This window comes from Tympanuchus pallidicinctus, unplaced genomic scaffold, assembly GCF_026119805.1.
Source record: "Tympanuchus pallidicinctus isolate F22 unplaced genomic scaffold, pur_lepc_1.0 scaffold6, whole genome shotgun sequence".
NCBI classification, from domain to species: Eukaryota; Metazoa; Chordata; class Aves; order Galliformes; family Phasianidae; genus Tympanuchus; species Tympanuchus pallidicinctus.
In genome coordinates this window covers 10,586,348-10,610,197 of record NW_026294780.1, presented here as the reverse complement: position 1 = coordinate 10,610,197, position 23,850 = coordinate 10,586,348, and the positions used below count along the sequence as shown (strand labels likewise).

The 23,850-nt window shown below is 39.1% G+C and overlaps 1 protein-coding gene and 1 long non-coding RNA gene across 8 annotated transcripts; both read right to left on the bottom strand.

The window, feature by feature from the left end:
- Nucleotides 1-23,235, bottom strand: IL1RL1 (interleukin 1 receptor like 1). 7 transcript variants are annotated; one of them, XM_052664633.1, is made up of 12 exons: nucleotides 22,903-23,005; nucleotides 22,073-22,135; nucleotides 20,087-20,157; nucleotides 18,182-18,383; nucleotides 17,700-17,868; nucleotides 17,451-17,613; nucleotides 15,462-15,530; nucleotides 13,788-13,920; nucleotides 13,547-13,698; nucleotides 5,920-6,060; nucleotides 5,138-5,296; nucleotides 1-954 (listed from the first exon to the last, which is right to left on the bottom strand). In XM_052664633.1, the coding sequence occupies exons 3-12, from the start codon at nucleotides 20,151-20,153 to the stop codon at nucleotides 608-610; spliced, it is 1,602 nt and encodes a 533-aa protein (XP_052520593.1). In that variant the 5' UTR covers nucleotides 20,154-20,157; nucleotides 22,073-22,135; nucleotides 22,903-23,005; the 3' UTR covers nucleotides 1-607. The 7 variants fall into 7 exon arrangements, with proteins under 7 accessions (XP_052520593.1, XP_052520591.1, XP_052520590.1 ...); XM_052664631.1 differs by lacking the exon at nucleotides 20,087-20,157 and having other exon boundaries at nucleotides 5,920-6,057; nucleotides 22,073-22,205; nucleotides 22,903-23,235; XM_052664630.1 differs by lacking the exon at nucleotides 20,087-20,157 and having other exon boundaries at nucleotides 22,073-22,205; nucleotides 22,903-23,234.
- On the bottom strand, nucleotides 12,035-13,540 carry LOC128071684 (uncharacterized). The gene is made up of 2 exons (XR_008201981.1): nucleotides 13,303-13,540; nucleotides 12,035-12,331 (listed from the first exon to the last, which is right to left on the bottom strand). It is a non-coding gene; the product is annotated as an uncharacterized LOC128071684 (long non-coding RNA).
- Nucleotides 23,236-23,850: the final 615 nt, after the last annotated feature.

The following is a 23,850-nucleotide window of genomic DNA, read 5'->3' as shown; positions in this document are numbered from 1 at the left end:
ATGTGTGAATATATTTAATATATATTGGTCGATCAGTATGTGTACATTTTCCTTTAGACTGCATTTCTAATAAATGCTGTATTCACATTAGTCTCTAAAGAGCCTCTCTTGAAGCATCCCTGCTAAGGAAAGATTAAATTTCATGGTATGAGTAATACTACTGAATCAAAAAGGAACACATGGTGGATAAAGTGAAGAACACAACATGATAATTTCCAATCAAATAGGACAGAAGGCATTTATGTTTGATCGACTGTATTAGAAAGATAAAGTAAATCTACAGAATATTCAGAACCAAAAATTCAGCAATATATACAAGTATATATAGGAAGGGCATGGGTAGATTCTGTTTCCTGTGATGTGCAAAATTCTGTTGTCTGCCTGGAATGATTCACTTACAGAGTTCTCAAACCTCAACAAAATTCCCTCAGCTCCAAGACCTTCTCCATTCATTTCCCTTATCGTTACTCAACCGGGTGGCTGAAAGATGTGGGGGAAAATGCAGACATATGTCCAGGCTGCAAAATAATGTACCTACTGATAGCAAAAAGAAAATCATACACTGATGGTTCAACTTGATGAAGTACCATTTTCTTGGGTAGACTGCTCACCCAGCATTAGCTGGGTCTGAGGATCTGAACGTCACTGGCATGTGGTACCTCACGTGTTTCCAGAACTTCGAATTGGATGACTGTGGGTGCACAGTGTGCTGCTCTTTCCATTTGACAGTACCTTGACGCTTGATGATGTACCTAAGAGATTCCTGAAGATTCTCATAAGTCCCCATCTTCTCCATTTCCAGTAGGATCACCTTTGTATCATTTTGAATGAGGGCATTATATAAAGCAATATGTTGATCATAGTTAAGTTCTTGACAGTTAATCAGCTGCTGTGTGAGAAGGATGATCAACCGTCTGCTCTTCTGTATCCTCTTCTCAATTGCATTCGCTTTATCTAGTAATGCACACAAAAAACCAGTAAGACTATGAAATTTCCTTCATAGTCACTATATATGTGTAGATGCTTCATTTCTTTTATTCTGTAATTAGAAATAACCAAATAACCTTTGTATTACTTCTGTCAGGTACAGTTTATACGTTAGGGAAAAAAAAGGCTTAAAAATCTCACAGTAATCAAAGTTTTCTTTCAGGTGTTTTCTTTAGTTGAAATCTTAATGTTTGCACTGCTCTTAAGAGCTGTGAGGAATTTCTAATTCAATTGGTCAAGTTCAGTAGCTCTTGCACCGTATTTGTGCTTGAACAGTAATTTCCGTCTAAGAAAGTATGTTCTTAAGTTTTGGGCTTTACGGATTGATCCTGGAGTACTTACACATGAAGACTAGTCTTTTGGAGACCTCACTGTGGCCTTCCAGTAATTTAAGGAAGCATATAAACAGGAGGGGGAATGACTGTTTACAAGGGTAGATAGTGATAGGATAAGGGGGAATGGTTTTAAACTGAGACAGGGGAGGTTTAGGTTAGATATTAGGAGGAAGTTTTTCACACAGAGGGTGGTGACGCACTGGAACAGGTTGCCCAAGGAGGCTGTGGATGCCCCATCCCTGGAGGCATTCAAGGCCAGGCTGGATGTGGCTCTGGGCAGCCTGGTCTGGTGGCTGGCGACCCTGCACACCCCCCCAGCAGGGGGGTTGAAACCAGATGATCATTGTGGTCCTTTTTAACCCAGGCCATTCTGTGATTCTATAATTATGTGATTTCAGTGGCTTACTTCTAAGAAGCTTGTTTTCATTTAGAGGGTGTACTAATATCCCTGAGCTATAGAATGCTGATTTATATGCAAGCCTGTGCAGTGGGCTGGCATCTGCTCAACATTCATACATCAGCATGACTAAAGGTGTTTTGCTTTCCCTCCGCAATGTTAGAGACAGCTGATCAGTCACAATTAGATCTGTGGTGTTGGGTGTTGTACTTAGAAACCTCAAGAACTGGCACACTGTGGGAGAAAGTTCTAGATAAGGAAGGGTAAGGAAGATAACCCCATGAATGACTCCTCTGACCTATTTATTGATGATGAGAGCATTTTCTGCTGACAATTTGCCTTTCTTTGAGGTTCACTGTCTCTCATTCCTGTCATTTTCTTCTTTTTTTTTCATTAGATTTCCATAGTATTAGAATAGATCATTTGGAAGATGAGAAAAACTAAGATCAGCAGCTATTTGTGTATATTTAGTTTCCATAACTGTGAGGGTTTAAAAATATGTATTTAATGGGTTTGAAGTGCAGTCCACTGAGCTCAAGACTGAAAGATGATGCAACTTGGGGAGGTATGTAGTTCTGCATTTGGATTTCTGATGCCACACTTATGGCAATGTTGAGGATAGGACTGCAAATACTTCAACAGTAGAAATCATTATATTTTGTGGATATCAGAAGTTATATGATTTCAGAAAGTGGCAGAAAGCAGTGTGGAATTAAAACAAAAAACAAAAAAACAAAAAAAAAAAAAAAAAGGAAGGAAGAAAAACATCTGCTGTTACAAATAGAAATTCCAGCATCTGAAGTCCACAGATTACTGGGAAAGTGCACTAGGTGAAGTATCATATAAACCTGCACTGTTCTTAAGCTCTTTTCCAGTCATTTGCCAATGGTCACTGCTGATGGTAAGACACTTGGCTGCATAAAACATTCATCCAGTGAAGTATGATCATTGTTATGCTATTTTCTCATGTTTCTGTCTATTACTGATACAGCAGCTCTGGCACCAGTTAGATTCTGTGTCAAGGAAAGTGGCTGACAAGACAATGAGACTGTGAAAAGAGTGGAACAGAAGGTAATGTTGGTGAAACCTCTTGGTTTTGGTTTGTTTTTTTTTTTTTTTGCAAACTTGTTTTTGTACTTTCCTGGGCATCTGTTAAGTTGTAAAAAATTCCCTAACTCTATAAAACTAGAAAACAAAAAAACGTAACTTAAGGAAAACCAGTGGGAGTCCAACAGCTATACAGCACTGTTTATCATTTGAATTCCTTGTATTGGTTTTCATTACTATTACATTACAGCACAAAATTAAAGCTCTCTGGAACCAAGAGTCATAAACAATTCTTGAAACAATAATTCCATTTTACATCCTCACTGCATTTTTTTTTTTTTTTTTTCTGGAAATACACAGAGTTTTACTGGGAAAAAATATGATTCACCAAATGGTAATTTACATTTTCAGGAAGGATCACAATACCTCCAAGTGGCATTTGCTGTAAATACTAGTGATTTACTCTGTGGTTGGCATATTTTAATTATGAAGTTTGGGATTTGGAAATCTGGCTCAAGATCAGAAGGTAATCAAGAGTGGGGAGTTTGGTAAAGTAAATATGTCTGAAATCAGACAATTTTTAAGTGCTCTCCACGACAGACTGGTTCTGAACAGCTTTTCTACAGAACTGGAAACATTTTGAGGCATGAAAGTGGACAAGAAAGGCAATTGCAGACGGCAGGGAATGTAAGCATGGAAAGGAAAGGGACAATGGTCAGTGCCAGACAGGAAGGGATGTCCGCTGCTTTGATGGCTGTGAGTGAACTTGGTCTGGCAGTTGACACCAGCAATACTCTCCCTTACCAAGTTAAGAAGACCAAGAGGCACCAAGAGGTGCCTTGGCCCAGAGTTCACGTGTTGGAGGAGGAACCAGGTCCCCTATCTGCTAGTACTGAAGAGAGGGAAGGGAGGTCTCTGTGGTGCCAGACAGCAATGCCCCTCGGGCTCATGCTGGGATATATATGCATTTGTGCTTAATACTGTAAAAAAAAAAATAAAATAATTCAACCTTTTCATTGTTGTCAAAATTAGTTTTGTTGATGTAGTTGACACCAACTTTATGATAGTTGTAATTCTGTAATTGTTCAGAAATTTTTAATTTCAAAATTATAAAAAAATCTGATAAAATCAAATGGGAAAAATATATATATATAAACTTATTGTCCTAGACAGGCTTAGTGAGTCTTCATTGTGCTTGGGTTACAAGCATCTACTAATGCATTTGCAGACTGAAAATGTCTTGGTTTTCAGCCAACATACTAGAGCCCCTGTTAGTCACACAGTTTGTACTTCATTTGCGTGCTATGCTCTGTTTTCTCCAGGAAGGTTTGAGAATAGTATCCCATAAGAGAATACTGCCCTGAGCAAACAATGGTGTATTGTTTTGCCATTGCCATATTTGTGAGTTTCATTGGTCTGGATCAGGTGGGTGAGGTATAGTATACCTCAGCAACTCTTACAGCTGTCCTCATTCTCATTGCAGTGGCTTTCCTCAAGGCCAGGCAGAACTTTTCTTACTCTCCAGAAAATAAGAACATCAGTGATCTTGGCTCAGCTCTGAGCAGATGAATCATACCTGGCCCAATGCAGATGATTTTGGGTATGTTTAACTCAAAATGAGATATCTTTGGCTTCATGCCTCTTTTCTGATAAAAAAAGAACATCTGGTCTATAGAGCACCAGAGCACAAGACACACAGATCAGCTCTGGTGGAAAGTAGATAGCACCTAGATTACAGCTGATAAGAGAGATAGCATAGAGATGTCCACATGAAAATTAACACTGATTAATTAACAAGATTCCACTTCAGAAAACAAGGAACTGGATGTAAAGAACGCAGAATGTCTCTTGAATTAGCGCTGGGAATTGTATGAAGTGAAAGTAGGTCACCTTGTTATACAGAAGCTGAACTTCCTGTGATTTTAGCACCATTGCCACAGGTTGAAAAACCATGAGTGATAACAGCAAGGTTAATTACTCAGCTCGATTTGTGGTTCTTCTTCTCTTCAGTGTTTTGTAGACCTACTCATGCACGCTTTGTCCAGATAGAGGCAATGCGGACTTGTGCTGTTCGAAGAGCAGGTATACATCTGAAAGAATCACTCTGTGGGTCACATTTCCTGCATCACCCAAGAAGGTGATAAACAATTCGTGCTGCACCCTATGGCTTGCTTTTCTTAGAACTTCAACGAGCGCAGAGTGCTGTTGTGTCACCCTGCCTGACACATCAGACACAGCAGCTGCTGAGATGAGCAACCCGCTCAGGAATGCAAAGGGACTTCCTTCCCTCCTCCACCACTTCAAGGGTCTAGAAACACAGCTTGCTCCAACGCAATAAATAATGCAGTGGATTATCTAATTTGAAACTTACCTTCTCCAGGATATGTATCTCTGCCATAAATGCATAATTTATAGCCACATTTATTTTCCAGAATATCTGGCATAATTTGGTAAACAAAATATTCTACAAAAGTAGCTTCACTGGTGTGGTTCCGGGGGTAAATAACATAGGCATCATATATCTTCCCATCTGCGAGGCAGAACAAGAGGAAAGTATATTAAGTTAACATGAATTAGAGCTGTCTATTGCAAAATAGATCTAAGAAGATTGAAATAGATCTAAGTAGATCTTGCTGCTAATCATAATGAGATACATCACTGAATATGTTTTTGGAAATTAGAGTGTACACATATTTCTATGGTCAACTCTTATGTCCTATGCACTCACCACTTTGGAGAATCTGACCATCACAGTGTGAAAGATGTATCTCCAATCACATAGAGTAAGGATTCGGTGAAGTGGAGATGAATAGCATCAACTGTTATTTCAGCAGTATAACAAGGCTCTTAAATCAGATTTTCAATGTCATTCAGTGTTTCTTTGCAAACAATTTTGTGTGTATTTGGTTTTAAAAGTGAAAACAATATTGAATTCATTGTGTATGTGACACCTCACTGTAGAACCAAGGCAAAAGGTGAATACAAAGCACTACCAGAGCTGTTGGTTCCTTCTTATATAATGATTGCAGAAGTCATGAAAAAGAAAGGATTGGGCTCAGCTGGCATGTAAGTTAGTAAATAGCTATCAGATTTATCCATTTCCATGATTTGTTTTTCCTTTTATTTTAACTTCCTTGTGCAATGCTTACTCACCATCCTTGACTGAATAGGCCTGAAACAAGTCCCGATACAACAGGGTGATATCGACTCGGAAGGACTGATACAGTACAACAGAGACTGCTACTGACATTAACAGAACTAGAAATCCAGCAATCATGAGGACATTAGGACCTGCTGCAAAAACAAAAAAACAAAAACAAAACAAAACAAAAAACACACACACAAAAAAAAAAGAGAAATGAAGCGTTAGCTGCAGCCTTAGCTTCTCTTATCTTCTGCTGTGGCTTTAAGGAGTTTACCCTGATAAAACTCTTTCCTTCCCCAGCTGATATATCCAGCAGAGAGGCCTGTTGCACCTCTGACGTAGAAGCATACTAGACAACACATACTGAATATCCAAGTGTGTTGATCCTAAGTGCACTGAATACCACAGCTAGCAATGATGTCTGTATTTTGTAACACGACCAGCTATGATGTTAAAGCATTTTGCAAGGCAGCTGAGCCCAAGCCTGACAATAGGAAACATCCACACAGGAGCAAGCAGAGGCTTGAGAGTAGTTGCACAAAGAGAGTGCAAAGAAACTTGTGCAAATAATAAAATCTGCAAGATAAGATCAGAGTATGCAAAAAAAACCTCAGGAAGACAGAGTGAATCTGGCCATAAAAATAAGATAAATTACACCAGAAGCAGAGGAGGCTCCTTTCAGAACAAGGAGTATAAAGTATCAATGACAAATAAAGAAAACTGGGAAGAAAGGAGTAACCCACTGTGATTCCAGCTTCTCTCATGGAAGAGCTCTTGAATCTGATCACTTCAGACTCAGAGGTGAAGACTATCAGGGACAGCCATCATCATCTCTGATCAATCATATGCTTACAGTTTAGGATAAGATTGTGATTATCACTCTTTGAGGAAGCTACATTTCTGTAGCAGTCCATAGAGCTATGTTCCTATATTTGCACATTTGTCTTCTTGTTCTGTGGTATATATAGCAGAAGTCAATCTAGATACGCATAGCTTCTAGATGTCATCTAGTTCTGCTGCAGCAAGAGATGATGGGAGGCAGAAGCAAGGTCATTTTGTACCCTCTCCAGCCTAGAAAACAGAAAGCTGTAATGATCCACAGATTATTACAGCCACAGAGCTGAAGAAATTTTTTACCTGTGTTCTGGATGTATTGAAGTCACCTAGACTCAGTATTGAAAACACTGTGAATTCCAGATAACCAAGTTTGAAATTGATATATCAAAGAATGTAATAGCAGTTACACACACAGGATGCATTATTCCTTTGGATGGAAGATTGAAGTTAATTGCTTTACAGAAGAAGTCTACCCCAAAGCAAATGAGAGAGACCTAATTTGATTGCTTGTGATTTTAACATGTGAATTCAGAGCAGTTCCATATACGGTTTTTCTCTGACTGACAAACCAGTTAAGAGAGTTCCATTTGTAGCCCACCTTATTTATCTACTTATTCCAGTCCATTGTCATAATTCGTCGTCCTATAATTGCATTAACAAATGATTTGGAGACTTTTCCAAGACTTTTCTATTATTCAGATCACTGAATTAGCTTGGATTAAAAAAATACGTGGCCTCAGAAGAGTCAGAGTGGGTGATGGAGTTTAATCCCATAGAAATGCATATGAGAAAGAACAGGTTTGCATCATATTTGCATAAAGGAGCCCACCTATGTATTTGTTTTAGTTCAGTGTAGCAAACATAGCAATTGCCTGATGCAGTACCCTGCTTCTGAGTATTAGTAGAACCATGTATCCCTTCAGCATTACTATGGAGTTTTCGGCACGCTTCACAACATCTCAGCTAATGGAGCATGCTTACATGTACTGGTACCATATAAACCCAGACAAGGCTTATGTCTTCAGATCTGGAATCAGATTTCCAGGTCTTTGCCCCCCTCTGACTGTGAAAGACAAAGTATGCATGGCTGCAGCAGCAGCAGGCCATTCACTGGTAGCTGAGGAGCTGCATGTTAGAGCATCCTCAAGAGCCAAGTCCATTTCCTCTACAAAAAAGGCAGCAAGGTGGACTGGAACTATTGGCAGACTGTGTGAAGCTAGCAAATTCCAGTGGAAGGCACTGACCTTTACAACCAAAAAGCAATTCTAGAGCTTCTCTTGGACTCGCCCTGATTGAATGAAATAAGATAAAATGCTTGACAGTGAAAAGCCTCTTGTATTAAAATTAACAGACTCCTGAGTTTTGCAAGAGATCGTAAAATCATCAAGGTTGGAAAAGATCTCTAAGATCATTTGTCCAAACACCTTCAACAAATCTTGTCCACTAAAGCATGTCCCTAAGTACCACGTCTACTCATTTCTTGATCATCTCCAGGGACAATGATGAATAAGAAAGTGCACTGTGGAGGAGATAACCTTAAAGAAATAGACTCTGGGAAATGATACTGAAAAGCTAGATAAACAAAGTGCTTCCAGGTGTATTTACTACTTCACTTAGTAGGAAATGAGGCAACTCCAACAGTGTTTTTAGACTCTTTCTATTTCTTTCTTTCCCATTTAATGGGAGAAAGAAACATCCAACCATGAGGCATCTATCTGATGAAGAATACTCTTACCAGAATTAAGAGATCGGGAAAAAAAGACATTCCAGTAAGATCAAAGTAGACAAAAAAGCCAACCAGTTTCCTTCATAGCAAAGTTGGCTATTTTGTAGTTTTGTGATTGCATCACACGATGCCTACAAAGGAACTTTGTCCATGTTCAAATGTTTGGTTTGATCCATAAACTTGGAAAACCTCTTCCATGACCTACTGAGGATTATCCAAGGGACAGAGATGGTCATTTTTTTTATTGTTTCAGTTGTTGACCCTGGACTTGCCACAACCTTACAGATACTGTTCTAATATGTCAAGCATTTAGAAAGCAAACATAAAAGGAAAAAGGTTCCAACAACAACTTTGGCAGTAATGAACCTAAAAGGAGCTGTTTATTTTTGGCTTTATACTGATTAGACCAATTCTGAAAAAAAATTGATAAACTTCCTGAGCTTGTAAAACTTGTATTGCTTCAGATCAAAACCTCCACTGGAGTCTTCCTGGAAGAGCAGGTTCAGTTCCCAGTATGACTGACTCAGCCTCTCATTTCTCTGGAATAAATCAGATATGGGGCAATGGCCAGAAGCAACTTTTGGAGGCCTTGAACAAGGGTGATCAGATCCTGCTGTTCCATTTAACTTCACTGCAATGTTTAGTGGCAGAGAGTTCACAAGCTGACTGTCATTTAATACTGTTTATTTAAATTCAAGTGGAGTGAGAACACAGAACCATCAGCTCTCAGGAAACAATATTTGAGACGCTAGGGAAAACAACCCAGAAAAGAACATTTGAAAGCTTCTCCTGACAGATGCAGGGAGAACTGCATCTTTTTGTAAGTTCTTTGGCTTCTAAAGGGAACACACTTTCAGACAGTAAAAGTATAGATCTGGGTGTGGAATTCCTGCCCACACCTGTCTACTGAAGATGATCTATAATGTCAGCAAGAAATAACTTTGAGGAAAAAGAGGTCTGGTGTGCTAGGCTGAACTGGGTTAGAATGAGAGGAATTTGGGTCATTCTAAGAACAGAGTGTTCACTCTGGAAGTGTTTGTGGTCCTCCAGGTACTTTTCACTTTCTTGCAGATGAGAACTGATATAAGACAACGCTTGTAAGTCAGACCTATGAAACACGATCATCAGCTAGCCCTGAGTGAAAATGAGGAAGCTGGTGGTGGTTTAGATATTAATAAAAAAGTGGCACTTGGGAGATATTCTGACAGCCCCTGTATCTCTGAGAAGGCAGATAAAGGTAATGCTGAAGGCAAGTTCCTGTTCCTTTCTGCTGGTAGAAGGAGTTGACATTTCCAGTGTTTTTCCACTTGCCGTGGACTCACTACCAGAATCTTTGTTGCCTGGTGTTCAGAAAGACTTGCTATATCCTCACCAGGAAAAGAGGAAGAAAATATAATGGAAAGACATCACAAATTCCTTATGCTGACCAGAGACTGACACCATGTAAGAAGTTACGCAGATGATCTCTGAGATCATGAGATGATGTGTCTTGTGGCAAAGATGGAATGTAAAATATGGGATGATCATCATCTCTGAATTTAAATATGGGAGCATAGAACTAGATGAGCTGGAGGAAGTAAAACAGCCTGTTTCATAGGCTAATTCTTTAAGTTTGCTTCCAGAAGTATTATGAAACATAAAAAATGTGTGGTGTTCTTTTGTTTTGTTTTGTTTTTTAAAGTGTTGGTGAAGAAGACAAAAGATATGAAGCAGTCTTGGGCAAAGAGAAGAGAGAAAGGATGGGAAATAATATTGAAGGAAGGGTTTCATATTGACCAGGGATGGTCAAAGTCTATGCAGGATGAGAAAAAACAGAGAAAGCTTTTCCTCAGCAGGAGAAGTAGCAGCCTCTCAGTGTAACAGTGTGTAGTTTGAATACCACCAAATCACACCAAGCACTGCGTTACTCCTGAAAACCGAGGTACTTGGGTCATGCTGCTCATTTCCAAAGAATCATATAAACATAGAAGCATTGAGGTTGGAAAAAATCACCAAGATCATCAAGAGCTTCTCTTAGCAGCACTTATCTCACAGATCACAGAATCACAGAATCACCCGGGTTGGAAGGGACCTCAAGGATCATGTAGTTCCAACCCCCCTGCCTAGCAGGGCCACCAAACGTACACATTCAGATCAGGTTGCCCAGGACCCCGTCCAACCTGGCCTTGAACACGTCCAAGGACGGGGCATCCACAACCTCCCTGCGCAGCCCGTTCCAGGGCCTAACTACTCTCCTTGTGAAGAACTTCCCCCTAACATCCAACCTAAATCTTCCCTCCTTCAACTTGGATCCATTTCCCCTAGTCCTGCTGTTGTCAGCCCTTTTGAAGAGTTTACTCCCCTCCTGGGTGTAGGTTCCCTTCAGGTATTGATAGGCTGCAATGAGGTCACCCCGCAGCCTTCTCTTCTCCAGGCTGAACAAGCCCAACTCCCTCAGCCTGTCCTCATAGGGGAGGTGCTCCAGCCCCCTGATCATCTTAGTCGCCCTCCTCTGGACCCTTTCCAAGATCTCTATGTCTTTCTTGTACTGAGGGCTCCACACCTGGACACAGTACTCCAGATGGGGCCTCACAAGAGCCGAGTAGAGAGGGACAATCACCTCCCTCTCCCTGCTGACCACCCCTGCTGCTGACCACTCCCTGCTGACCACCCCTCTCCTGATGGAGCCCAAGATCCCATTTGCCTTCTCCATCTCCTATAAAAACACAAGTAAAAACAACAACAACAACAAAAACAACCTTGGGACATACTCTTTCTTCATCATACTGCACTTCTCTTCACACACATATATGAAAATATAAATAAGTGCACAGCACACATCCTGAATAGAACATACACATTTTTCCCTGTGCTTTGTCAGTGATATTCTTTCCTGGCAATGTGAAGGAATGTTTTTTGTTTGTCATAGAGACAAAAGCAAACAGCTCTCACCGCCCTTGGCTGTGATAGAAGCTTTTCACTCCTCTCTGGCAATCCTTCATACTCATGTGGATGGCAATTGTTATCAAAGCAATCTAACAAAACCAGCCATAAAGATACTGCTAACAATGAGCTAGTACTCGAAGTTCTTGATTATGACTCAGAGTGTTAGATTTAATCCCTGGCTTCCTCCGAAAATGCCTTGTGAGCCAAATCATTCATTCAGCACGTTTTTGATGACTGTAAGACTGAAGCAATTCAAATAGAGTAACTCTGGTGCAGTTGCCTACAGCATCTTTGCTTTTTCCCTTAACCTGTCATCTCTGCTGCTATTTAGCTAGTTCATAAAATGCCTCCAAAAGTGATTAATTTCAGTAGTAAATGGAACAACATATACAGATCTCTCACTTCCTATCACAGGTTTGTGCTACAGAGAATAACAATGCAATCCAAACTAAATGCTCTGGGGAAAAATTATCAGAACATAAAGCAGGAATGTGTGAAAAGCACACTGATGGACAGCAGCTAGGAGATGTGAGTTACACTGCGGGAAAAACAAAGGAACAACCATAGACATATTTTAAAAAATAAAAATCTGTGTTGTTTTTTTTTTTTCATTAAAAACAAAAAGAAGCAAAAAAGAAGAGTACACATTTTTATTTCACGTTTACAAGATGTGAGGCACAAGGAATCCCTGAGGCATTTTTATTTTACTCAGAGGCAAGCTATCATTGTTTTAGCACAAAAATGCTATGAGAGGAACAAATGAAGACAACTAAAGCAGAGCACTGCCATTTCTGGATTTAGCCTTGCTCACATCAGCAGTGACGAGCAGCAGAAGCAGGCATCTTGACAGTAGCAGCAACAGGGAGAAGGGGGATAGACATCCACACAACACAGGCAGCAACAAAGAGCTTTCCTGAACATTTACTGAGGACCTATGGATAAAAACAAAATAAGGTTTGTGTGAAGCAGAAATGAGGTTTAATGAATCACTTCATGAACACAAAATACTCATTCCCTTCCCTCATCTAGTTTGCAATATGGGGCCAGTAAGTGTTTTCCATTGCTTGCCCTACAGCTAACAGGAAGTGTTACTTAGTTTCCTTCCCCTTCTTTGCAAGAACATTCCCACAAACATTCCCATAGATACTTCATCACAGTGCTGATGCGCTCTCAGCTTCTGGAGAGATGCTAAACTCTCACTCACCTGGCAACATACAACCAAAACATTCCCTCTCACACTCCTCGGGGGAATTCTGGGATGTCCTCCTCAGTGATGCCCCCTCCTCTGCTATAATCCACCTACAACCTTTCTAATCTCAGCTGCAAGGAAATGTGTCTCTATTTGAAGGCAGTTATGAACAGTGAAAAATACTGCAAGACATGTAGCTATGCAAATCCTGTGATCGGAATAAACTTTATTTTGCTCTTACCACCGTTCTCTCATAGAAAATGAATCCCTCTTTAAGGGCTTTGCGGTTTACTTTCAAGACCTTTGGTGGCTCAGCACATTTAAAGGGATAACAGAGGAAACCACTGACCACCATTTCTGCCAGAAGATTCAAAAGCTGTGGTGCATTTTGGGGATCTGACCATCCCCATTAAGGAGTCCTATAACAGATAAAGACCATCTCAGACCCCATCATTTACTGGACTTAAATGTTCTTTCTCTGTCAGAAATGACTGGAACAATGAATTTAAAAATGAAGCTGAGAGGAAGCCTTCAAAGCGTTACTCACACACTGTGTGGCACACAGTAGGCACAGTGATGTTCATGGGGAATTAACAGGAATATCCTAGAATCAGGGTATGCTTGTCACAGTGCACCATCCTACTATTCATACTTACTCTCTTGTTGAAATGTTGCCCTCCCCCAGCAAGATACCATCCCCAAGGCTGCATTTACCCCAAGGCCTTTCACATGGGAATGAAGCCACAAGAGTTTTGCCTCTGACTTCAATATGTAGGGAGAAAGCAGATTGTTTTTTCCTTCTTTCTGGAAGAACACTTTCATACTACAGGAAAATAATAAATAAAATGAAAGAAATAAAAGAAAAATGGGATGACATAAGCGGGAAAAAATAAAGTCACCAACAACTTTCTAACAGTGAAGTATGCGAGAGACATTATGAAACAAAATTTATCCTTACATTTTTCTTTGAGTCGTAACGTCACCGTGCTCCTTGTGTTTCCCATTTCATTCATCGCTACACATGAGAAACTTGACTGCAAATCTGTATGTTCTATATTACTGATGGTCAAAGTTGCCTCTCCATAGTACTCTTGGTGCTGTCCTTCAAAACTAACATGAGAGAAAAAGAAGTGGTACTGGTTGCTGTTAAGAATAATTTGCACAGAAAGAAAAGGTCATTACATATTATATGCACTTACTAAATAATTTCTTGATGAATTTTTCCTTCATCTGCATATTCTGCTGGCATCTCATTCACATCCCATGTGACAACAGCTATAGGCTGTTTCTTAATCCCCAACCGGGCCTGACATTTCAGAGAAAAAGCAGCACCTAATCAAGATTGATGAAAAAAAAGAATAAATTTATTTTTCTCATAGTACCTTTTTCTACAAATCTTCATACCACTTTTGAGTTTTGCCTTAGCAATTTAGGCACTTCCTGAGTTAAAGCGCAGATCATGATTCACGGGAGTGTCTTGAAAAGACATAATAAAAGGATATTTGAACAAAATATCTAATACATTAACAGAGACTACAAAATAAATTATTTATATATAAAGCTCTGAAGGGAAAACAGACATTACTTGTGATGCTATTGTAATCAGCTATTGTAATCAGCTATTGAGGAATATGGGAAATAAATGCTGTCTTGCATATAGGCATACATGGAAATAGTGTAATATAATTTTCAATATACAGTATTTATCATAAATTGTATTTGCAGATTCTTATCTTGGATTTTATTCAAGCTGGAAAAACTAGAGAAAAACAGGATAAAATTAAAACAGGAAATTCTTCTTATGCATTTGTTATCAGGAAATATTTATTCCAGAAATAAGAGTCACTGTTGCAGTGAAATAAATATAATTAAAACAATTTAAAGATTTCCACATTAGTACGCATCAAAACAGGGCTTAGATAAGGTTAAAAAAATCTTATGATTTACATCCTGAATTGGTATTAGGGAGTGTGGAGAAATCCCTTCAATTCTGCAAACAGAAGACAACAGAAGTGATACAGTGTTTTCTAAACTTAAAGTACGTTTGTACCATGCATTTTGAGGTTAATTACTTTCCCAGAAAGGCAGGGCATTAAAGACTAGCTATCTCATTAAGGAGAGAGGTGCCTGGCACACTAATTCTGAGTGATAGAGAAACTGCAGGAAAGAAAAAAAAGAACAGGAATGTGTTTCTATGCGGAAGTGTTTGGGCCCGGAGTCTAGTGGTACAAGTTATGAGGAATCAATCTGAACCTCTGAGAACATCTATAGTCTTAAACGAAAGGAAGCCCTGGTGCATGTTCCAGAACACCGAGGGCTGTTCAGCCCTCTATCTGTTGCTTCAATCCCTATCCTTTCATTCCAACAAGTATCTTCCAACCAGAGCAATCCACTCAGTGCCTGCCAGCACAGGCAGGACCAGCAAGCAGTCCCTTGCTTTCCTTCATTCATCAACAGAGATGCAGCTGTTGCGTCTGGACCAAAATCACGAGCAAGAAGTATTTCTATTTGCAAGAATAGTTCATTCTTCCCTCTTAAGTGTATTATCAGGAAGTTTCAAAGGATTTAGTTACAGCCCTCTTTGAAGTGGATGGAAGCTGTCACGCTTTCAGTTGATATGTGGTAACTGACCATATGAGTAATCCCAGTTTATCCCTGTCAAAGTAGAATAGGTTATTTAAACTTTTAAATTGCTGCTTAATTTCTAAATAGCCTATCATTTAGATATAACTTCATATTGTTATGCCTGGAATTAATTAAATCTTGTAAAATTTGTAGTGCAAAAATGTAATTAATCTTCTCCCTGAAGCTGCCGATTATCGTTAGGTCACCACAAAATGCTGGTTTAAAAACAATGGAAAATCTTTACTTACCAAGCTCCGCTTCTATTACATCTTCATCTTTTGGAAATAAAATTTGAACAGGTAGAGATGAGTGCTTTGCTTTAGAGATTAAGGAGAGAAAGGAAGGATGTATTAGAAAATTGTGAAAATACATTTTATGAAGTAATGAAATTGTATCAGTTTGCTATGACAGTTGAACATCCCTTGTTGTTAGTGTTCAGAAGGAACATCTCCTTCAATATATCTGCATTTCATCTCTGGTAATTATTGGTATAGACAGGTCTAAGCTACACTGAAACATTTGGTTTGACTGAAGGATCTATTCCCTTTGTTGCATCTTTCCTTGCTATTCAGACAAACTCCCATTTCCCAGTCGAAGCACATTGCTTGCTATTCTTCCCATCAAGACACTTCTGTGAATCTCATAACCACAATTCCCTATAAAATATTGAGGAACTTATTTAACTCCCGTTTCCCAGGCTGCTATAAAATCCACTCTCTTTATCTATCCTGTGTCTAATTGTCAGTCAAGCTGGATCTTGAAGAAAAAAAAAGCCAGAGAAAGACAGTAATTTTCTAACTCTCTGACACTGCTATGATTTTAGCTGCCAGCATGCAGATGCAGAATGTCCACTAAATTGGTGTGGATTTGCAGACCAGCAGGGGCACACATAAGAAAATATTGACAACATGTAACAATTTATTCATCCAGCAAATTTATTTTAAGGGCTAATGAAATCTCAAAGAAGTTATTGTTAGGTTTTCTGAGTGCTAAAAAGTGGTGCTGACTCAATTCACCCAGTTGAGATTTCACATGCTATGTTGCAATCCTTTCTTTCTGTGGAACGATTGAAAAATAATCAAATTAGCTTTGAAATGAAGTAATCTGCCTGGATGCAAGAAAGAATTCTGTAATTTTGGATAGCTGTGTGCCAAGTAAATAAGAGTTATTTCCATTATAAACCAGAGTGAAAAAAATTTGGACTAGTTAGAAAAGTTTTGATGAAAGCATATTCAAAGAAAAATGCAATGTGAAGAAGAGATTTTCATGTTGACCAACAGGGTATTTATCAGACAGAACTGGGGGAGGAAAGGCACGATATCTCCTAAGCTAATGTACTAGTTCTCCCTTCAGATCTCAATTCTGATCAGCTCAGAATAGCAAGAACGTACTTTTCTACTGAGGATCAGGGCAAAAACTGTAATTGAAGTTCCACAGAGCTCGGCACAGTTTCCCACAGCAAAATGTTCTGATGTCAGACCATGAATGAACTACATCTATTTTTCAAAGAAAGCAAACAAGCAAATAAAAAAACCTGTTTTTTTGTTGACCTGATTGCACAACTGAAGAACATCTTGAAGTCTGGTCAGCTGATACAATCCAGAACTGATGATTACTGGCATGTTCTTGCTCTGACTAACACCAAAAGACAAGGCCTCCCTAAGGACGCTGAATCCCAGAAGCAGCCCAAAATCTAGACATCTCAGCCATGTTGGTCACTTTCACATGAACAAAGATTACAGTGATTAGTGGGCTCCATTCATTTTTGTCTGTGTTCATCATTCATTTTGTCTCAGTCAACAGAAATCCAAAAGTTTTTTAACCAAGATGGACCAGCAGGTGTTGAGTTGTATGCCATCTGCACAACAGCAATCCAGTGATTATCAGAAGATCCTACAGGCCCTTCCCTCATCAAAGCAATAGAAAATGAATTTTTGTAGCACACTTTGAAACAGCCCCTTCACATCAACAATACATGCTATCAGTCAGTCCTACCAACCACAATATGCAACCAGGGTCATTGGAGACTATTACTGAAAGGCTGAATGTGGTTGGGTCTGAATGTAGTTCCATCTTGCTCTATTTGGATCCCCACCCACAAAATTCACCTAAAAAAATGTTGATCTAAAGTTTCATCAAAATACAGTAAGTTAACAGAAAATATTTTTCTTTTTAATGCGCAAAAGTTTCCTTTTCTTTAAGGGGACATAAATCTTTGTCATTTTAGCAAGTCTTACCTTCACTTATAAAGATCCTTGTTGCTGATACATTGAACACCTTTCCTCTGTGAGTATAAATAAACTGACAAGTATAATAACCATCGTCCTCTTTATTCAGGTTTTCAATGAAAATATAAGGATCATGCATGAAATATCTTTCTCCCTGTAGAGGTCTGCAGTCCTGGAAAATAAAGCTCTCTTTGGCTCATTGCAAATAGCTCCCACAGTGATCTGATCTACAGCTGGCACCGTCATTGATTAATTTACCTTATACCACTGGATGATAGTAGCGTTCTCATAATTCTTAAATGTAGGACAAGAAATTTTTCCTTTTCTAGTTTCATTTGCATAAAGTATCCGGCTTGGGAAACACATTCCTTGTTTGTATGGATGCACCTGAACATTCATTTTGCGCCCTTTTTTGCTCCCATCTGGACTTCAGAAATTGAATAAAGATCATTCAATGACAACATTATTACAGGGACTAAAATGAATACTTGTAGCAAATGTGAGTCTTGTTTTAAAAACAACTGGATGGTTGCTGTATTTCAGTTACATGTTCTTATAAAGGTCTGCTACAAAAATAATAAAAACAAACTTTTGCATACGAAAGTTGCAGAATGGAGGTTAAATAAATTGGTGTACATCAAATGACATCATTTCCACAGATAACAATTAAAATGCATTTTTAAAACACGTATGATTTTTTTCCAACTCTAATTTTTTTCTCTTTCCTATATTGCACTTACTAATTTATAAGACAAGTGTAGTTTCCAGAATCCTCTAAAGAAGTTGGCAGAAACCAAAGAAGCAGTTCTTTTGAAAATACTCGTGATCCCTCTTCCTCTTCAGGAATTCTTTTCCTTGTGTCTGTGTGATACCAGGTGACTTTTGCAGATAAATCATTTTCAGGACATCTTACAACTAAAGCCTCACCTTCAATTGCATCATCTGCAAATGACCAAAAGATAAAAATCTCAGGTGAATTAAGCCTTAGACTCACTGAAGATAGAGAAGAATTTGGCATTTCTAGATCAGTAGGCCAGTCATGTGCCCCTGCCTTCCATCCTCAACCTTTCAGAGAAAATGTAAAGCAAATTGATTCCTGGTATATTCAGTTTGTTTTGTTGTTTTTCTTTTTTGTTTGTTCGTTTGTTTATTTCAGGGAGATTTTGCTCTGTTTTCAATGCAGAGAAATGAGATATAGAGAATTTTTATGTACTTTTAATGGAAGAAAAGAACTACTGGCAGGAGGAAGGTTGTAGATAAGATTGTTACTAAAGGAAATCCAGAAGATCTTGTCTGCAGTGTTCAATGCGAAACAAAATAAAAAACTAACAGAAAGGATCTGATGGAAAGTTGAAAAGCCATCAGAAAGGAATGAGAGAAATCAGGGACGCAGAAAATCAAATCACACACACAAAAGGAAAAGAAAGGATGGAATTGAGAGAGAGGAATTAAAACTTTTTTTTTTTTTTTTAATATAAGTGAATGTAATACTGAAATGATCTGGAGAAACTTGAAACAGGCAATTTTGACAGAGATTTAAGTGTTGTGGTACCTGAGCAGTGAACTGGCTGCTGAAAATAAAAACTTCAGTCTGAAAGTCAAATTCTATTTTGGAGAAGATTAAAAAAGAGAAAACTGAGGAGGATGAAAACTGGATAGGACAGCACAGGAGTTACAAAAGATAAGGGAATAAGAAAATGAGATCAGGTGAACCAAATAGCCAATGGAAATATCAAAAATGACATTTTGGAGGCATATTGCCACCACCTGGCTTCAGGCATGTGGTATGCAGATCAGGTGGTGAGTATCTCTGCATGGTTAACACTTGTGTCCTGGTTCTTTCTGAAGAGATCCTTCTCCACTGACATTACATATAGCCTTACAGACCCATATAAATTGCCCACATCAGGTATAAGTATGCATGAGCTCATCATTCTATCCGAATTCCCTCCCATGAGTCCTGCATTGCCCCAAAGGAGCAACGCAATGGAAATACAGTACTCCTCAGGAAAAAATAGAAGAGGAGGAGGAACACAGAGAAGATGAGAGGCCTAATCTAAACATGGCAATGTCAGTGAAAATTATCTTGGTGAATTCTTCAGCAGAATTAAGCCTCTCAGTAAATCAAATTAGCATTCATTCTGTAAAACTGGGAGTACAAGGAAATATTTAGAGATAACATCTTTCTACATTTCTCAGACAATGCAGCTCATCTGGAAACTAGTACTACATGAGTGCTGTACAATGCAGTGTCACTGGTAGGAAATGATTGCAGGGTCAGCAGAGCTGCTGCAACAGAGTGCACTTGTGAACCATCTCGCTCAATGCAATTTAAGTACGCTTGCTCTTGGGGATTTTGCCCAGGTGGAGCCAGGAACAGAAGCTACTCCCAAATTCTCTCAAAGAGGCTTTTTCTTCTGCCTGCAGAGATGCCTAGAGCAGAAATAGAGCCTGGATTTAATGTCTAAAAAATGGACGGCACTCAGTGCATTTTAACACAAGGAGAAACAGCAACACTGAAGAGCCAACTTCCACGCTGTGATACATGGCTTGAGATAAACTAGCCAATTGCAGTTAAAAAAAAATAATCAGGGTTAGTTTGCTGAATAAAATTTATCAGAAAGAATATTTTAAATCTGACTTACATGATTCTGATATCACGGAAGCCGGGAGGAAGATAGATAGGAACATCAAATGTACAAACACCATCATATTTCTAAGTGGAAAAAAAAAAACACCAAAAAAAATAGACTATCAGAATATACTACTGATGTACATCTATAAGCAGACAACATCATCATGCAGAGATAAGCTGAGTCACGTGGGCTGCTCTGTGCAGAATGTATGTGTGGGTGAGTGGCAGCCCTTCTGCAGCTTTGAGATGATGCTCTTAGTTCCACGGTCAATGCAATAACTGATGCAACATTAAAACTCGTGCTATGCCTTCATTCGATTTAAGGGTGGGGAAATTTCTCTTCCATGGTGGGCCTCAGATAGAGGCCTCTTCTTTCTTGGTTGTTTCTGTTTCTTTTGTTTTTCAGGAAGGTAGATGTATTATGACATTGTCTTCACTGTCAATAATGAAAAATTGTACCTTAATCTAGAAAAGGACATATTTTGGATTTGAAAATACATACCTTGGTTGTGAATTAAGCTTTCACCCAATCTAGTGTGTGGATGTATACCACCTTCTTTCTTTTGGAAAGTGGAAGTGAAGGTACCTTCAATGACAGCTCCTCACAGGTAAGTGCTTAGTGGCAAGAATGGAAGCAGATGAGCATCATCAACAGTGCAAACCCAAAGGGGAAAGTGAAGAAATGGACTGAAGGGTAGGTAAAGGAATGTACATTGCCCTCGTACAGTAGTAGTAGGACAGATTCTAGGACCCACTGATGTTTTCATTTGTGTTTAATTGACATGCACTGCTGTATCTAGCACCTGGGAGTGTGGCTCAGGCACACTGCAGCAAGCCACTGTATCAAGGCTACCAGCTATTGATTTATGGACATTGGTCTGGATGTATTCTGTGAATATGTCAAGAGACAGTAGATAAGCAATACACATATATTAAGGAGTCCTAAACACTTTACCATCAACAGAGCCTTCTCCTAAATGCTGTCTTTGCTTGCAGATTACAGAGCAGTGTCTGTTGCTATCAGAGGAGGAAGGGGTGATCCCACAGTGCTACAGACAGCAAATAAGTTGTCAAGAGAAAGCAAATTAGCAGTGAATTGTTATCTGTACTGCAGATAGCAAGCACAGGAGGAGTTGTGAAAAATAGGCAAAAAATGTGCAGGCAGGATAAGTACGCCGTCACACTTATTGCAAGGAATTTTATTTCGGTGCCAAAGATTTCCAGACTAAACAAACATTGAGAGGTCTACATCTGTGCCAAGTCTGAAATTCATAACAAACTCAAATTTGTGCTTTCTGAAACATCATTCACTTTGTACTGATCTGGAAAGCTTCTTTTAGAAGGTTTGATAAACATCCTCTAATAAAACTCAGTGTTGGGAGAAAAAAGCATGAGTGTTTCAGTGTAGGTATTTGCAAGGTTCATGGAAAATGTGAAGTTTAGACCTGAAAAATCCAGCATCCCAGTAAGGCTGTTGACATGGGAAATGAATGACCACCCAGGACCTCCAAGAAACAATCTGTGTGAATATCTGCTCAGTTCCATTGGACCTGGAGTAAAGCACTGCATCCAAAAACGTGCAGGCTACCGACTTATTTAATCTTAAGAAAATCTTAGACCAGCTTCATAGATATTTAGAATTACTTTTCAGCATAACAAACATCAGCAGCTCTGTCCTGGAAGGAATTAACAAGTTGGCCCAGGAGAGGGTTCAGTGTGAGCTGGGCCTTTGTGTGACCCAGGATACAGAGAAAATTAGTACACAGGAAAGCCCACAGCAAGAGCACAGTAAAGCATTTAGAGCAGAAGTTTTGTTTAGAGAACTTATTTCTCACACTACCAAGGAGCAAACTAGACTGGCAAGTGGGAACAGGAAGCTGATTTTCATGTTATAAGCCAGGATCGGGATTTATTAAGCAAATAAATTTTTGCCAATAGTTCTGTTGATCTCAAGTATAACCAAATAGCCCAGTTTTAAAGGAGAATGAAGAATCACCTTGTTGTGTTAGAAGTAGCAGTCTATCAGGCTTAGCTCCTTGCTCCTCCAGAGGGAACTGCTCTAGAAACATTTCATGATATTTTTTCCAAAAGTGGATTTGCCAACAAACTGTAATGCTGTTCATGTAAGTCTATGGACATAGCAAAAGTACCATGTCTTGCATACCAACAAAAATTGAAAATGCTTTTGCAATTTCTAATTTAGAAAGTTTGACATGCTTTACAACATAAAAATACCATGAAATAATAACTGTGTGGGATGATACATTCACAGAGACTTCCCTCATTCATACTTTGAAAGATATTTCATCTCTCATCAAACCAGAGAACACATTCTGACTGGAAATGAGCCACTAAAATAGTAACAGTAACTCTGATGTGATTGCAGAACAGTCACAGCAGTTGACACCTACAATAATTAAAGCTATAATCATAAAATTTAGGAAATTCAGTATTAAAATACAGCAATGGTTGCATTCATTTATAACTTATTTTTAGAAAATATTTTGAAGGAAGAAAGTACATAAATACACTAAATTGCATAGCAACTATTTTCTGGTTTTGAATAACTAACAAAATTATCTGCCAGAAAACTGAAGACAAACACATTTCTAAATACACTTCATTATGGATAAGTCCATATGTTGTTAATGTTGGATCCAAAATTATTTGTCTATCACATCAGCATATCCTATATTTGAATCTAATATTTTTTCTTGAGATAAAGAAGCACATAAGCGAACTGAAATAAAGTTTCTTACAAAATTCTAGACAGAGTTTCCAGCAGCATCAGTTATTATTCGCTGAATGATAAAATATTTGACCTACCTTCTGGAAATTCACACAGTAGAGAAGTGCTTTGCTCTGACCTGAGTCCTTTACTTGTACCAGATTACTGGGAATGCTTTTTAACTGGCTTCTGCAATGCATATCTGGAGGAGCAGAATTTATAGCAGCATTTGAGACACCTCCCACTGAACAGAACAGAACTTGCAAATGGCTGTAATAGCTTTCAGTGCATATCAGAGAGGGGATCTCCTAGTTCCTATCATTCAGATGTCTTTTGCCAAGGGCATCGGCTTTCTGTTAATCACAGACTATGCCACTTTATCTTGATCGTACTGCAATAAACCTGCTGACTAATTCCTGGCTATCTCACACGCCTGGGGAGAGCAAAGAAGTAGCCCTCAGCCGGCAGAGGGTGCTTTGGAACAGGTTTTGCCTGAAAACAAGTGGCAGCCTTGCTGGGGCAGCACTCCTGCAGTACAGCTGTACACATCGTTGAGGCACTGGGAATGGTTTTTAGTGATGGACACTGTCTCACTAAAGCTAAACTGATAAAAGAAGGGCCCTGAGAAAGCAGATGTCTGCACCAACGGATAGATTAGGTCTCTGAGGAAAAGAAGGCTCAAAGAGCAGAGACTTGAAATCCAGGAGAAGCTCTGGAAAAGGATGCAGGAGTGGGAGAAGTCTCTACAGGTATGACAGTGGCCCAATGCTCTGTGAAAAAGCAAAATTCCTGAGGACAAATCAGCTTTGTACATCATAGAACTATTCCTAAAAACACTCTGAGAATCAGTGCTTCATTCTTCCTTGACAGAGTTGCTGATACTCTTCGCTACTTTCAGTGTTTCTGAGAACTTGGTATGAGCTGCAGTCACAGCAGTCAGCACACAGCAACGCTCAGCAATATGTGAAGATGTGGTAATTACATGCCACCAGGAAAAAATCTCGCCTCTGTCATATCCACATTCTCCCCAGCTCTCGGTACATCCC